A 15,565-nucleotide genomic window follows, 5' to 3' on the forward strand; every position below is an offset into this window, starting at 1 on the left:
TCCAGAAAAGACTCCAGTGGATCCAGAACACCTCAGCACGACTCATCCTGGACATCCCCCGCCGCAGCCACATCTCCGGACACCTGAGACCTGCACTGGCTCCCGGTCAACAAGAGAATCACCTTCCGGCTCCTCACCCACGCACACAAAGCCCTACACAACCAAGGACCAGGATACCTCAACAGCCGCCTCAACTTCTACGCTCCCAAACGCCAGCTTCGATCGACCAGCCACGCCCTCGCCGCCGTCCCCCGCATCCGAAGAGCCACCACAGGAGGAAGGTCCTTCTCCTACCTGGCCGCCAAGACTTGGAACTCCCTTCCGACCCACCTCCGCCTGACCCAGGACCACCTCGCCTTCAGGAAGCAGCTCAAGACCTGGCTGTTTGAGCAGTAGCGGACCCCCTCCTCCCAGCGCCTTGAGACCCTCCGGGTGAGTAGTGCGCTATATAAATGCTTTGATTGATTGATTCAAAACGTGAGAAATCCACAAGCAGATACTGTATCCACCAGAAAAGCGTAACCGAAGTAGTTCTTTTGACACAAACTTTCTGGAGGAATTTGGCAAAGTAGATCTGTTAACGGTTTAGTTTGAAGATTGGACATAGTTCTGGATTACATATTATCTGTTAATCAGTAGGGCTGCTAGACTTGTTTACTGCAGCACAGATCTCCCTTTTACTTAATCAGTACGGTCTTTACTACTCTTCAGTGTGCGAGTTAATACTTGATATTTTTCAATTTAGCAGCTCAGAGAATAGGCTTCAATAAATGCTGCAACGTTCTTGGGGCTGCTGCTCCTCTTCTGTGGTGAAGTCCCAAATATGAGCACTTCCATCATATGTCAAGGCAGCTGCAAGTCACACCAGAGCCTCCTTCTTTTTGAGTGGGCTGCCTGCTACCACTACCTGGATGCCGCTGCTACCTGGATACTGCTGCTGCACCAACCCACTGCTTCCAAGGTAACACGGTTGGCTACCCAAACTGTTTGGCTACAGCAGTGGTGTGCAAAACAAGCATGCAAACCAGTGTGCATGGCAACCTGACAGTCGAACATGCCAGGGCCATGAACTCCACGGCCACTTCCGCAGTCCTCTCTTTTAACCTGCCCCTCCCCAATGCGGAGGCCCTCCTCGAAATGGACTTCCTCACTAAGATTTGCACAGATATCCCATTCTCATCCGTCCCTGCTCTATAAATAGGCCTGGGTAAATGGCTACTGGAGACACCACTTGGATTCTGTGCCCTGAGTTTCCTGCTTATAGTTGTCAGATGTTTCCTAGCATTTTCAAAGACTCTTAAGTTTGAAGTGTTTTTACTTAAAAAATGTTCAATCCTTGCTGTTGGTCGCTGGTGTCAACGCTTGCTTTCCATTTGCCCAAAGCCACTGGGGGGGTGTCACCCTGAAGGATAGATACTAGGTGTCTACCAAGTTCCACTAAGCACTCATCACTGCCCCCCAACTCCGCTGTCCACTACCCTTCAGGTTGCTTTACGGTTATTGGAGCTGGTGTATGGCTCGAGTAGAGTGGGACAGGGGAGTGAGAGAGATGACTCGAGGCCTCCGTTGGTCGCATCTGCTCCATATCTGGGCTGTCTGGATGGCTAAAGGCGGCGAAAGACGCGTGGACGTGCGGCGAGAAGGGAGTCATAAAAGGTATCTATAAGGCTAGATGAATGGCCAGGTGCTGACAGGCTACTGGAACATTGAAGCCGCTGATCGCCAGTTTGGAACCAGAACAACTGTGAAAGCAACTGCCAGGCTTGTTTGGGCAGAGCTTGTGCACCAAGGAAATCTCTCATATCTGACGTGCAAAGTGAAGACTGTCAGGGAGAGGACGCCCATGGAGGTGTAGGGTTGAAGGTTAGTCTCCGACATTTTGACTTGGTGAGACATGTTCTTGAAGAGTTGTAAATTCACTTGAAACCTTGTTTCCGAGTATAAGATGTTAGCATGTGAATCACTGCTCCGCAGCCTATATTTTTTTGTCCTTGGGAAAGGTTATCTTTCTTTTTTTTTATTTCAATGTATTTTATTGATTTTTACACAGTTATTGCTTTATCTTTACTGGGTGGCAGCCCAAACTGGCTGTCCTTGTCTAGGATACAGGCACATGGTATGTATGTTTGGCTGTCCCCTTTTCCACTGCCTTGCTAAAAGAGGAAGAGTGGGTGAAAAGGGAAAAGATGGAGAATAAAGGAAAGCAGAGGAGATGGTGACTGTGACACTTCAGCACATTATTGCCTGTGCGTCTTCAATCTAGTTGAATCGTTCGGTCAATTGACGTGGGATAGCCAAGTGCATAGCATTTTGAGGAAGATCGGTCAGTCTGTTCCCAGGGAGTTCTTGCGACTAGTCTCTTGAAGTAAACCTATTTTATCCATTGCATTGAAGAAATGTATGCTTTTCATGTAATCATTGCAAGTTTAAGAAAAGTTAGATAAAAAAATTGTTGGATTAAGTGCACGATGAGGTGAAATGGGTAATTTGTCTCGTTGCATCAAGGGTTCCTACATATTTTTCTTATAGGACCAATACAGCCTAATATTTGTACTTTGAAAATGAAATCTGGTGAAATACATTCTTTCTTCATATTTTATAGGTAAAACAACACCAACATGAAGAGCTCCAGAATGTAAGGAAGCACATTCACTCATGTTTCACTAATCTTGGTTGTTTCCTGTTACCACACCCAGGACTTAAGGTTGCAACCAATCCAACGTTTGATGGGAGACTGACAGGTAAGGTGTTTGCTATTCCATCCATCACTTTATTTTTATTTGCAATTCATTTGTTCCATTGCTATCTCGTTAACTTGTGTTTATGATTACATTTTGAAGGTAAACAGAAAAGTATAGATCTGCTTTTGAAATAATTAAACATTTGCAGGTATTGAGCCAATTAACTTCAATGCTGTGTATATTCTGGAATGCTATATAGGAAACATGCCCGTCGTCCAAACTGCCTGTTTGACCATTACATTAACGTTTTGATTGTTGAGACTGCATTGGGGTCTGTTGGGGGGGAGGGGCTGGCTGGGAAAGGCTAGTCTTTCACCAGACCATGTGGAGCCCAATAACCTGCTATTGGATATGTTACTAATATAGTGCCTCTCTTATAGAATGCTTAAAACATTCCTTCACCTTTTGATTCTAAAGGGGCTGGAATTTGTGAATATCTCATAGTGATCCGTCACCTTCTGGAGGCAGTCAGCCTTTATTCTTAAACTCTTAAAGAAATCCTTATATTCCCATTCCCAGACAGGCGATTCTTCTCAAACATACCAGTAGGTGTTCTGGTAATGGTTGGGGGTAACGCTGGCTGTGCAGCTTGCAGGTGGGCCAGCCAGTGCAGGGAACTGGATGTGGTCAGCACTCTTTGGTGACAATACAACATGCTTTGCTGTTGGGATACAAGAAGCTTAGATATCGCTCAAGGTGCTGGTGTAAAAGGAACTTTCCGGGAGCCACTATAAGATATGGTGGACTAACGCTTGGCTTAATTTGCTCCGCTATGAATGCGTGAAAGGGACTTTGGGTAATTTGAGAAAATTATTAAAATACGTGGACTGAACTCCTGATGCGTCTGAATTGGCAGAGAACCAACACTGCTAGACCTATATTGGACCCATAGCCAAATGGTCATTGAAAATTCATACAGATTTCTGTAACCTGGAAGAAGTTAAGCAGCATGCAAACGTTGTTACATTGGAGTGGTAGAGACTAATGCGTTTTTCCAACTCTACCCTACAAAGACATTTGAAAAACCCACATTCTGAATTAAATCTCATGAGGGAAACCTCCGCCCTTTCTGTTGAGAATGACCCAAATGTACTTATAGTGCTGTTCACATCACCAAATAAGCGACACCACACAATATTGCAGTGCTGTTCAAAAACCATACTAGAAAGCCAATGCTCAGGTTTACTATGCTTGATTCTATATAATCCATATATGTACCTTGGCAACACCTGTCTGGCTTGTTATGCCTTTGAAGTTTTTGAAGTACTTTGTATGGCATAGTAGGTTTGGTGAAAATCCATATAATTTCTTGTTTGGACAGTCCTTCAGTTCATAAGTTTGAAATACATAGTTAATATGAACCTGTTCAAGTCTGTGGTCCAGCTGATGGAATATTTATTGCTTTCTTGACATGTAAGATATCTTTTTCAGCTGTTGATTTGTATTTCATTATTACAGACATAGATGATGATTTTAAAAAAGAACTTGAGAACCTGGTGCCATTATTGCTTTCTCCAGAGAATTTGGTAGAAAAAGAGATCAGTGGATCCAAGGTGACATGTCGAGATCTTGTAGAGTATTTTAAGGTAGGCAGTCTTTTCCTTATACTTTTGATAAAGGACAATGCTATGTTTTTCTGCCATTTACATGCATTATCTCTCTTTAGGGGTGCAGTTTGCTACTACATTTAGTCTATTTTTTAATAACGATCCGAATTAAAATTGATTGTCTTTATATTTGTACTGTCATGTCTAGCCAAGTTGTCTGCCTAGAAGACATTGACCCTTTTCTTCATGAAGATAGCTCAGTGTTTTTATGCATAGTTATGTCATTTTGAGTTACTGTTGGAGTATTAGCCCTCCTCATTCACCTATGTTCTGAGGCCCATGGCATTAACCATTTGGTTCAAGAATTCCCTGCTAGTAAGCCATTTTAGTGAAAGAAGCTTTCATAAAATAATTTCCCAGCTCATTTCACAATCGGAGTTACACTTAACAGAGCTGTTAAATGCAGGAAGAGATGGAGTGAAGAGGTAATCCATTGGTAGCACAGTTAAAACGTCACTTGAGGAACGCCACTGCAGTTGTACACTCAGGAAAATTTGAGACAATTCAACAGTTGTGGCTAGGCACTTTCTACAGTTGGTCCGCGCCTCATTGAGTTGCAATGGAAACATTTTGTATTCCTGCAGCAACTGCAGCTGGTGCACAAGCTTCTCGGGTAGACCCAGACTTTAAGGCTAGAGCCACATGCCAACTAATTTACTGTATTATGAAATGGGCACAGTTCTGCTCTATTGATCCTTTAGCTTCCATTCCCATAGAGAGAGGAAAATAACGGGCAATAATGTATAGGTTTTGGCTCATCAGCCACGGCCATGAAAATAACTATTCCTACCTCTTCGCTTGCTCTTTGAGAGGTTATTCAATTACCTCCCAAATAATAAATCTCAGAATTTGCATGAGGTGTTTAATTAAAGTTTGCTGCTGTCCAATCACATAAGTGCAACTTTGAACTCCTAGAGTTTATCAATCCGTGGATCTTGTTGCTGTCTGAAACTCAGAAGATCTCGGTGACTCTAGTTAACTGAGCACAACTTGATGCACAAAAGATTTTTAATGTTCAATTTCCCTGCACTTGCCCGCCCTTTTGTTCGCCCGCCCTTTTGCTCGCCCGCCCTTTTGCTCGCCCGCCCTTTTGCTCGCCCGCCCTTTTGCTCGCCCGCCCTTTTGCTCGCCCGCCCTTTTGCTCGCCCGCCCTTTTGCTCGCCCGCCCTTTTGCTCGCCCGCCCTTTTGCTCGCCCGCCCTTTTGCTCGCCCGCCCTTTTGCTCGCCCGCCCTTTCGCTCGCCCGCCCTTTTGCTCGCCCGCCCTTTTGCTCGCCCGCCCTTTTGCTCGCCCGCCCTTTTGCTCGCCCGCCCTTTTGCTCGCCCGCCCTTTTGCTCGCCCGCCCTTTTGCTCGCCCGCCCTTTTGCTCGCCCGCCCTTTCGCTCGCCCGCCCTTTCGCTCGCCCGCCCTTTCGCTCGCCCGCCCTTTCGCTCGCTCGCCCGTCTGCCCTTTAGCCCGTCCGCCCTTTAGCCCGCCCGCCCTTTCGCCCGCCCTTTCACTACTTTCCCTCACTCAGCCGCCCTTTCACTCCCCCACCCAGTCGCCCTTTCACTCCCCCACCCAGCCGCCCTTTCACTCCCCCACCCAGCCGCCCTTTCACTCCCCACCCAGCCGCCCTTTCACTCCCCACCCAGCCGCCCTTTCACTCCCCACCCAGCCGCCCTTTCACTCCCCACCCAGCCGCCCTTTCACTCCCCACCCAGCCGCCCTTTCACTCCCCCACCCAGCCGCCCTTTCACTCCTTCACCCAGCCGCCCTTTCACTCCCTCACCCAGCCGCCCTTTCACTCCCTCACCCAGCCGCCCTTTCACTCCCTCACCCAGCCGCCCTTTCACTCCCTCACCCAGCCGCCCTTTCACTCCCTCACCCAGCCGCCCTTTCACTCCCTCACCCAGCCGCCCTTTCACTCCCTCACCCAGCCGCCCTTTCACTCCCTCACCCAGCCGCCCTTTCACTCCCTCACCCAGCCGCCCTTTCACTCCCTCACCCAGCCGCCCTTTCACTCCCTCACCCAGCCGCCCTTTCACTCCCTCACCCAGCCGCCCTTTCACTCCCTCACCCAGCCGCCCTTTCACTCCCTCACCCAGCCGCCCTTTCACTCCCTCACCCAGCCGCCCTTTCACTCCCTCACCCAGCCGCCCTTTCACTCCCTCACCCAGCCGCCCTTTCACTCCCTCACCCAGCCGCCCTTTCACTCCCTCACCCAGCCGCCCTTTCACTCCCTCACCCAGCCGCCCTTTCACTCCCTCGCCCGCCCGTTCACTCACTCGCCCACCCGTTCACTCACTCGCCCACCCGTTCACTCACTCGCCCACCCGTTCACTCACTCGCCCACCCGTTCACTCACTCGCCCACCCGTTCACTCACTCGCCCACCCGTTCACTCACTCGCCCACCCGTTCACTCACTCGCCCACCCGTTCACTCAATTATCCATGCATCTCCATCCACCTTTTCACTTGCCATTTACCTGTTTACTCATCCATCTGCCCATACATTTATTCATCCACCCGTTTCCTCGCCCACCCTTTCCCTCGCCCACCCACCCATTCCCTCGCCCACCCACCCGTTCCCCCACCCACTCTTTCCCTCCCCACCCACCCACTCTTTCCCTCCCCACCCACCCTTTCCCCCACCCACCCACCCTTTCCCCCACCCATTCCCCCACCCACCCACCCTTTCCCCCACCCATTCCCCCACCCACCCACCCTTTCCCCCACCCACCCATTCCCCCCACCCACCCACCCATTCCCCCACCCACCCACCCACCCACCCATTCCCCCACCCACCCACCCATTCCCCCCTTCCCCCCACCCACCCACCCATTCCCCCTTCCCCCCACCCACCCACCCTTCCCCCCACCCACCCACCCACCCTTCCCCCAACCCACCCACCCACCCCCCAACCCACCCACCCACCCCCCAACCCACCCACCCACCCACCCACCCTTCCCCCAACCCACCCACCCTTCCCCCAACCCACCCACCCACCCTTCCCCCACCCACCCACCCACCCTTCCCCCACCCACCCACCCTTTCCCCTGACCACCCACCCACCCTTTCCTACGACCACCCACCCTTTCCTACGACCACCCACCCACCATTTCCTCTGACCACCCACCCACCATTTCCTCCATCCACCCACCCACCCTTTTTCTGCCCCACCCACCCACCCTTTTTCTGCCCCACCCACCCTTTCCCCACCCACCGTCCCACCCTTTCCCCACCCACACTCCACCCTTTCCCCACCCACACTCCACCCTTTCCCCCACCCACCCTTGCCCCGGCCCACCCACCCTTGCCCCGGCCCACCCACCCTTGCCCCGCCCCACCCATCCTTGTCCCTGCCCACCCATCCTTGCCCACCCATCCTTGCCCCCGCCCTTCCTTGCACCCACCCGCCTGCCCTTGCACACACCCGCCCGCCCTTTCCCTCGTATGCCCACCCACGTTTTCCCTCGTCCACCCACCCACCCTTCCCCTCGTCCGCCCACCCACCCTTCCCCTCGTCCGCCCACCCACCCTTCCCCTCGTCCGCCCACCCACTCTTTCCCTCGCCCACCCACCCTTTCCCTCGCCCACCCACCCACCCTTTCCCTCGCCCACCCACCCTTTCCCTCGCCCACCCACCCACCCACCCTTTCCCTCGCCCACCCACCCACCCTTTCCCTCGCCCACCCACCCACCCACCCTTTCCCTCGCCCACCCACCCACCCTTTCCCTCGCCCACCCACCCACCCTTTCCCTCGCCCACCCACCCACCCACCCTTTCCCTCACCCACCCACCCACCCACCCTTTCCCTCACCCACCCACCCACCCACCCACCCTTTCCCTCACCCACCCACCCACCCACCCTTTCCCTCACCCACCCACCCACCCACCCTTTCCCTCACCCACCCACCCACCCTTTCCCTCACCCACCCACCCACCCACCCTTTCCCTCGCCCACCCACCCTTTCCCTCGCCCACCCACCCTTTCCCTCGCCCACCCACCCTTTCCCTCGCCCACCCACCCTTTCCCTCGCCCACCCACCCTTTCCCTCGCCCACCCACCCTTTCCCTCGCCCACCCACCCACCCTTTCCCTCGCCCACCCACCCCCCCTTTCCCTCGCCCACCCACCCCCCCTTTCCCTCGCCCACCCACCCCCCCTTTCCCTCGCCCACCCACCCCCCCTTTCCCTCGCCCACCCACCCCCCCTTTCCCTCGCCCACCCACCTACCCTTTCCCACCCACCTACCCTTTCCCACCCACCTACCCTTTCCCACCCACCTACCCTTTCCCACCCACCTACCCTTTCCCACCCACCTACCCTTTCCCACCCACCTACCCTTTACCACCCACCTACCCTTTACCACCCACCTACCCTTTACCACCCACCTACCCTTTACCACCCACCTACCCTTTACCACCCACCTACCCTTTACCACCCACCTACCCTTTACCACCCACCTACCCTTTACCTCACCCACCCATGCATCTGTCCATCCACCTTTTCACTTGCCATCCATCCATTTACCCTTTCACTCATCCTTCCCACCCTTTCACCTTAAGTATGAACCTTTGTCTGCAGAATTGTGGATAGAAAATGCCCATCAAAAACCATTGTATTACATTTGAGCTCATTCTTTTTCAAAAGATCTGTGATTAATTGGGGCACTTGCCCAAGAATGGTCTGAATCCCGATGGGAATAGAGGTTCAAACATTAAGAGACACAATAGGTATTTACCTTGTTTAAGAACGGATGATATTTAAGTCTCACATGTCCGTGATAATTAGAACGATGTGTGTTACTCTATAATGAATTACCATGAGGTGAGAGAATTGTGTAGTGGCATTATGCACTAGTCACTTTACACTATAAGTACTGTCAATGTAAATGTAAAATGTTGATTAATGCTCTGCCACTTTAAGTTTTTTTTAATAAACCCTGGAATATGTATAAAGAAGAACAAAAATGGCAACCACAATTGGTTTGAGAAAGGTAGCAGATGCTACTGAAACGTGGCAGTTTTATTGCCAAATAAACCCGTACTTACAGCAAATTTGAGCGTGTTGGAGTCTGTCCAAATTGACTGACAGGCATTTGGAGTGTGTGTGTATATATGTGTATGTGTATGTATATGTATATATATATATTATCCCAGAAACGATCCCGAACCTCCAGCCAGTGGCGAACAGAGACCAGTGAATACCAAGGTTTAGGCAAGATGTTTTATTTCAATGCACCAATCTTCAAAGCACGCAGCGGACTGACGCGTTTCGGGCAGATGCCCTTGATCACAATGTATATTATGTATGTGTGTATGTATATATATATGTGTGTATGTATGTATATATATGTATGTATGTGTGTATATATATATATATATATATATATATATATATATAATTGTTTTTTTTTTGTTTTTTTGTTTTTTTACGGTTAGTCTTTACCTTATTTCAACACCTAATTATTAAAAAAGAAAAAACCTCTAAAATTCACCAGTTATAGTTTACTGAGCTAACTGAAACTTGCACCCCTGCCATTTACTGCTTATGACCTCACATATTGCATCACTCTTGCCATGATAAATAACATGATTGATGACATCACTGATGACTTCTTTCAAGCGTTGTGACAGTCATGTATGGTATGTGGGCTCAAGTAATTTAACATGCTGCATTGTGGATACATTTTTATTCACTTTAATGGTATTACCCTCTTAAAGATTTTATATAAGAGCCTCAATTTTAGGTAAACAAGTGACATGTATACATTTGCCACTGTAGTCAGTCAGTCAAACACTTTTATTCGATAAATTAATATCATAAAAAGACACAGGTACAATCATATACAGGTACTGTAAAAAACAACAGTTTTACGATTAAAATTTTAAAAAAGTTTTTAAATATCCATCATAATGTGAGAAACGAGATATCAGTTTCAATTTGACAATATGTTAACATCGTAAATCTAAAAATGGACATCTCTTACAGTCAAAGTCGGGCTGAGATGATTGGGGCACATATACTCTTATTCTTGGTCTGCCCTCCAGCTACTAGGAAACTGGCGACGTGAAATATGATGCGGGGAATACTTAGCAATTGTAAATACAGGAGCGCTGGCCTAACCTGTAAAAAACCCTGCCTCCCTCAGGATAGGCAGCAAAAACTTCTTCCTGATATCTGAGTAGTATTCGCAAAACATAATAAAATGTAAAGTGTCTTGTGCGGAGAAGTTGTCACATTTTTAAGGGTTAACATTTTCTGGAGTGCCCCAGGTAGGAAAACAGCCCAATGTCAGATGAAGGTAGGGCTCGAGTCCAGGGGAGCTAACTAAGAGATTGGCTCTAACGGTGGGTTTCCTCATTTCCAACTCCTCCCTCTCTAGAGACAACAAATTCAACAATGCATTTTTTAGTCTGTCCGACATCTTCTCTTGTTAAACTCTCGGGGGAGGAGAAAAGCTCAGGTCCCCCAATTTTAGAAAATATTGATTTAATGTAGGCCAGCCATGGGATCCTGCTGGCTCTATCCAACGAAGGGCAATCTTTAAGGATCATGTGATTCAAGGAAATTTCCTGGTTAAGCCAGGTCTTCAGCAAACCGGTCAGGGGGGCAATTTTTATTAGGTCTGTTACATACCCCACCCCTAACTCTGTGTGAATAGTAAAAGTGGTGGTGGACTGTGGCACTGTTAATACCGATCTTAGAAATTTATTTTCAGTCACCTGAATTCTATCTTGGGGGGGGGGGGGGGGGGTATAGCCCCAGATTGAAGAACCATATGTAGAAATCGCTAAACATTTAGCTTTATAAACCTTCAAAATTGCCTCCATTGGTCTGGCCCCCAGCTTTTTTGTAAATCCCATGAGGGTTGAGGTAGATCTAGCAAACACGTTACTTCTGTTATTTAATTGCGGACCCCAGTTCCCTCTTTTGTCAAAAAGGACCCCTAAATAGGTAAAAGTGGGCACCCTCTTGACTTCTTCTCCTCCACAAAAAAACGTTTTCACTTTTTTCTTTCTGCTACATTTCCCTACTATCATGACTTGGGACTTTTTTGTGTTAATTTCAATTCCAGGGTCTCCATAAAGCTGCCAAAAGTATCCAGCAGCTTTTTTAGACCTACCCCCGAGCGAGCTAAAAGAACGGTATCGTCCGCGTAGAGGAGGACTGGGATAACCGTTTCTCCTATACGCGGCACATCCAGGGAGGCCTCTCTTAGAGCTGGCTCTAAAGCATTGATATATAGCGTAAAGAGAAGAGGGGCCAGGATGCACCCCTGCCTGACCCCCTTCTCTGACCTAAAGTGACTAGTGCATCGCCCTTCCTGGGTAACCCTAACCAAAGCTAAAAGACCGCTAAAAAATTGACTAGGGAGGGGTCAATGCCCATGTCCAATAAAATTTGCCACAGCTTTGACCTGTTCACCAGGCTCTGAGCAGCAAGGTGTACATAAAGAAACTAGTGTAAAGCATTTGTTATGTTATGTTATTGTTATTTGTTATGCGCACAGCTACTCCAGCTAAGGAGCGTCCTGGCGCAATTTGACAGGTAAGGCATAACATAACAGGTGCTAACAGAAGACTAAAAAAGGGGAAACTAAAACAGAAAGGTTTTTATGGCTTTCCGGAAAGCCGTGAGATCCTCCAGCAGGCAGATTTCAACCGGGAGAGAGTTCCAAGTTGTTGCAGCTTTAACGCTGAAGGAACGTCCCCCCACGCGGCAAAGCCTGTATCTAGGAACTACGGCAAAGGCCTGGCCTCGGGAACGGAGAGTGCGTGCTGGGACATAGAAAGAAAGAAAGCTGGACATGATTTCAGGGCCTATACCTCTCAGAATCTTAAAGGACAAACAAAGGACCTTAAAAAGGATACGCTGCCTCACTGGAAGCCAGTGTAGGGAGCGAAGGACACTCGACACCGAACAGAATCTGGGCAGGCCAATAATCGCTCTGGCCGCAGCGTTTTGTACCCGTTGCAGGCGAGTAAGCTCAGCCTGATTGGCCCCAACCAGGAGAGAGCTAGCGTAGTCCAGTCGAGAGATAATAGTGGCCTGGATTACCAGCTGCCTGGTTGGGGCATCAAAATATTTAAGGACTGGTCTTAAGCCTCTCAGCAGGCCAAAACAACAGGCAGCTGTTTTTTTGGTGTGTCCTACAAAGGTAAGGCCGGCATCCAGCCAAACTCCCAGGTTTTTTAACTCCGACACCGGTGTCGGGGTTGGTCCCAACTCTGGTGGCCACCATTGGTTACCCCATAGTTCCACTCCCCTTCCGACAATCATAACCTCTTTCTTAGTGGCATTAAGCTGGAGACAGTTCCCTGTCAACCAGCTAGCCACCGCCTTCAGTCCATCCTGAAACCTGGGGGCATCTTGTTCCGCATCCCCGCTGAGAGTAACCGCCAGCTGAGTGTCGGCATATGAGACCAAGGTAAGGCCCCACTGCCTGGCGACCACAGCCAGCGGTCTCACGTACAGATTGAACAACATGGGACTCAGCGAGGATCCCTGCGGAACCCCCATGGCCAGTGGCTGGAAATTGGACTTGAAGGGAGGGATGGCAACACAGAAGGAACGATTGTCGAGGAAGGAGCAGAACCACTGCAGCGCCCGGCCCCCGACACCAATCTCCTCTAGCCGACACAGAAGGATATCGTGAGAGACCGTGTCAAAGGCGGCGCTGAGGTCTAACAATATCAGCGCCGTCGTCTGACCGGCATCCAGCACAGCCCGTAGATGCTCTACCATCACGAGGAGCGCAGTCTCCGTGCTGTGACCAGCACGGAAACCATTCTGCGTTGGATCAAGGGCGTTGGTCCGGGCGAGATGTTCTGACCGGGCCAAGTTGACATGAGCCTCCGTTATCTTCGCTGGCCAGGGTAACAGTGAGATGGGACGATAGCTTTCGGGCTTCGATGGGTCCAAGGAGAGTTTCTTGATGATTGGGGACACAACCGCCTGCTTCCACTTAGTTTGAACAGCACCAAAACAATTTAAGAAATTGACAACACTAAAGGAATCCGAAACAAGTTTATAAAAATGGACTGTATTTTTATGGATTTCTAGACACCAGAAAGAAAAAGATCCACCGGAGGGTTCCAGATAGAATTTACATGGTCGAGTAGATCGGAGCATTGCAGCCAACCGTGAACAAGAATTGTCAAATGAAACAAATTTGACACTTAAAAACGTTTTCCCTAAAAAGTTTGGGCTAACTCAAATGTGGTCACTTGGAGTCACTTTAGGTGCCCAACTCAGTAGGGAGCCAATCCGGGGGACCAGTAAGCTCCTCAAACAGTTGCATCTGCACGTGAAGCAGTCCTCAGTCTGTCCCAGGCCCTTATCTTTTGAAGGGCTTTCATATGGAAGTTGTCCTGATGCTAGAGATGAAGGATACTGAAGATGCTGTGGATGGGATGCGGTCGACGGGAGTCTCGCTGCAACTACTCCTTGGTCCACGTAGGTGTGAGGTGGTCCTGGTCACACGGTCGACATCCCTCTGAGTCGCTATTGGACTACCAGTTGCCCAGTATTGCGTTCCATTCTTTCCTGTGTCGTTAACTCGACCTCTGGAGGTCCTACCTGCACTCTGACACTCCTGGGTTCAGCGAACTCCAGTGCATTGGTTTCTGCACGCCGGCGTGTTGCCTATTTTGGGCTACCAACTTGCACGAGGCGGATTCTCATATGTTATGTTCCTGTACTGTGAACAGGAGGCCAGCTCACTGACCCTTTTTGCTTGCCTTTGACTGGACTCTGGAGAAGACTTCTCCTTGAGTAGAACACAGCAGGTACAGTCTCTTCTTTACTAGCCAGCAGGTTCAGTCACAACAGATGCACCTGTGTGGCTTCCGGCAGGAAGGATGTGACGCATTCTTCCAGAACAGGCCCATGTTGTATCCTTTCCCATGAAGTCGTTAGCACGTCTCATCAGGAGGGCAGAAATGGGTCTCGGCGGCAGTACTCCGTGTGCAGTTGGTATGGGCACAGAGGACTAAAGGCAAAAAAGTGGCAACTTTGCTGAAGTTGCACACCGTAGGCTTAATCTAATGAGTTTTTTGATACCCTGGATGAACCACTTAGGTAGCACCACTCCAGAGTTGGCACAGCTGATGTGTCAGCATGTAAATCTGCACGTGCCAATTTGGCGACCAAGCTTTTCCATAGAAGAAACAGTTTTGTGTTTCTGCTATCATAACATGTAAAATTGCATTTTCTGATTATGGGATATGTGGCACCCTACCTTATGACTCGATAGGTCTGCCACAGGAGTGACTTACAAATATACCAGGGCGAGGTCTGGCTTTGCCATTGCCTTAGATGGCAAAGTCGATTTAGCAGTTGAAACTGCTCTTCCAGCCTGCAAATGGCGGGCTGATATTACAGTTTTACTCTAGTCGCACCCAGGGTGGCACAACTGGTGCTGCACTCCTTGGGGGACCCTCTAACTTACATGCTATGGTTAGCTTGGCCAATTGGGTAAAAGCTAATTGGACATACCAGTTTAAGGGTAAGTGCACAGGCACTGAGTTCTGGTTAGCAGGCCTCTGTGCGCTCTGAGTCGAAAAACCAGCAGTATAGTCCAAAAACTTGTGGTGTGCGTACAAAAAAGATTCCTTACCTTAGAATATCTCCAGACGTCAGACTGGATCCGGAATGTTTTGCTTAGCAGTACCCTTGCGCGTCAGTAGGTGGCGTCCTGCGGCTCCGTGTCCGTCACTGGCGTCGTCAGCGCCGAGATGACATCTAGGAGAGTACTTAGGCGCCACCCATGCGCTCTGACGTCAGTTCTTTCTTTTTCCGCGCCAGTATGCGCAGATCCGGATTGAGCACGTACCTTGGTCTCTTTTTGACCACTATTTTGAAACTTTTGTCGCCCCACTTTTTCTCATGTTGCACATAGGGATGCCAGGCTTTAAGTTCTGTGGGACCTGTTGCTGAAACATGTCGATAGCGGACCCCCACGATGTTTGCCTCTACTGCCTGGAGGCCGACCACGATTCCCGTGACTGCTGTGCCATGGCCCCCAAGGCCTTGCGGGAGCGGCTTCGGAAGTTGCTGGAGGTCCACCATTCCTCGCGTCGCCGCTCCGGGTCTAGGGGCCGTCGCCGGGACCACTCGCGGGACCGGAACCGTCACTCCTCGGACTCCAAGTCTTCACCTTCGGATTCCGGTAAGCGTCGCCATAAAAAGAAGTCGAAGAAGCGTGTTCGCTCTCTGATGTCCCCCCGG

The 15,565-nt window shown here is 49.8% G+C and overlaps 1 protein-coding gene across 3 annotated transcripts in view; it reads left to right on the forward strand.

Annotated features, from left to right (window-relative positions):
- ATL2 (atlastin GTPase 2) overlaps positions 1 to 15,565 on the forward strand; it is a 614,707-nt gene that overhangs the window by 460,023 nt on the left and 139,119 nt on the right. For all 3 annotated transcript variants that reach the window (XM_078649021.1, XM_078649023.1, XM_078649022.1), the window contains exons 8-9: positions 2,603 to 2,741; positions 4,200 to 4,327. In XM_078649021.1, the coding sequence (XP_078505147.1) occupies positions 2,603 to 2,741; positions 4,200 to 4,327 (267 nt within the window). The remainder of the gene's footprint in view (positions 1 to 2,602; positions 2,742 to 4,199; positions 4,328 to 15,565) is intronic.

This window comes from Lissotriton helveticus, chromosome 6, assembly GCF_964261635.1.
Source record: "Lissotriton helveticus chromosome 6, aLisHel1.1, whole genome shotgun sequence".
Classification (NCBI taxonomy): domain Eukaryota; kingdom Metazoa; phylum Chordata; class Amphibia; order Caudata; family Salamandridae; genus Lissotriton; species Lissotriton helveticus.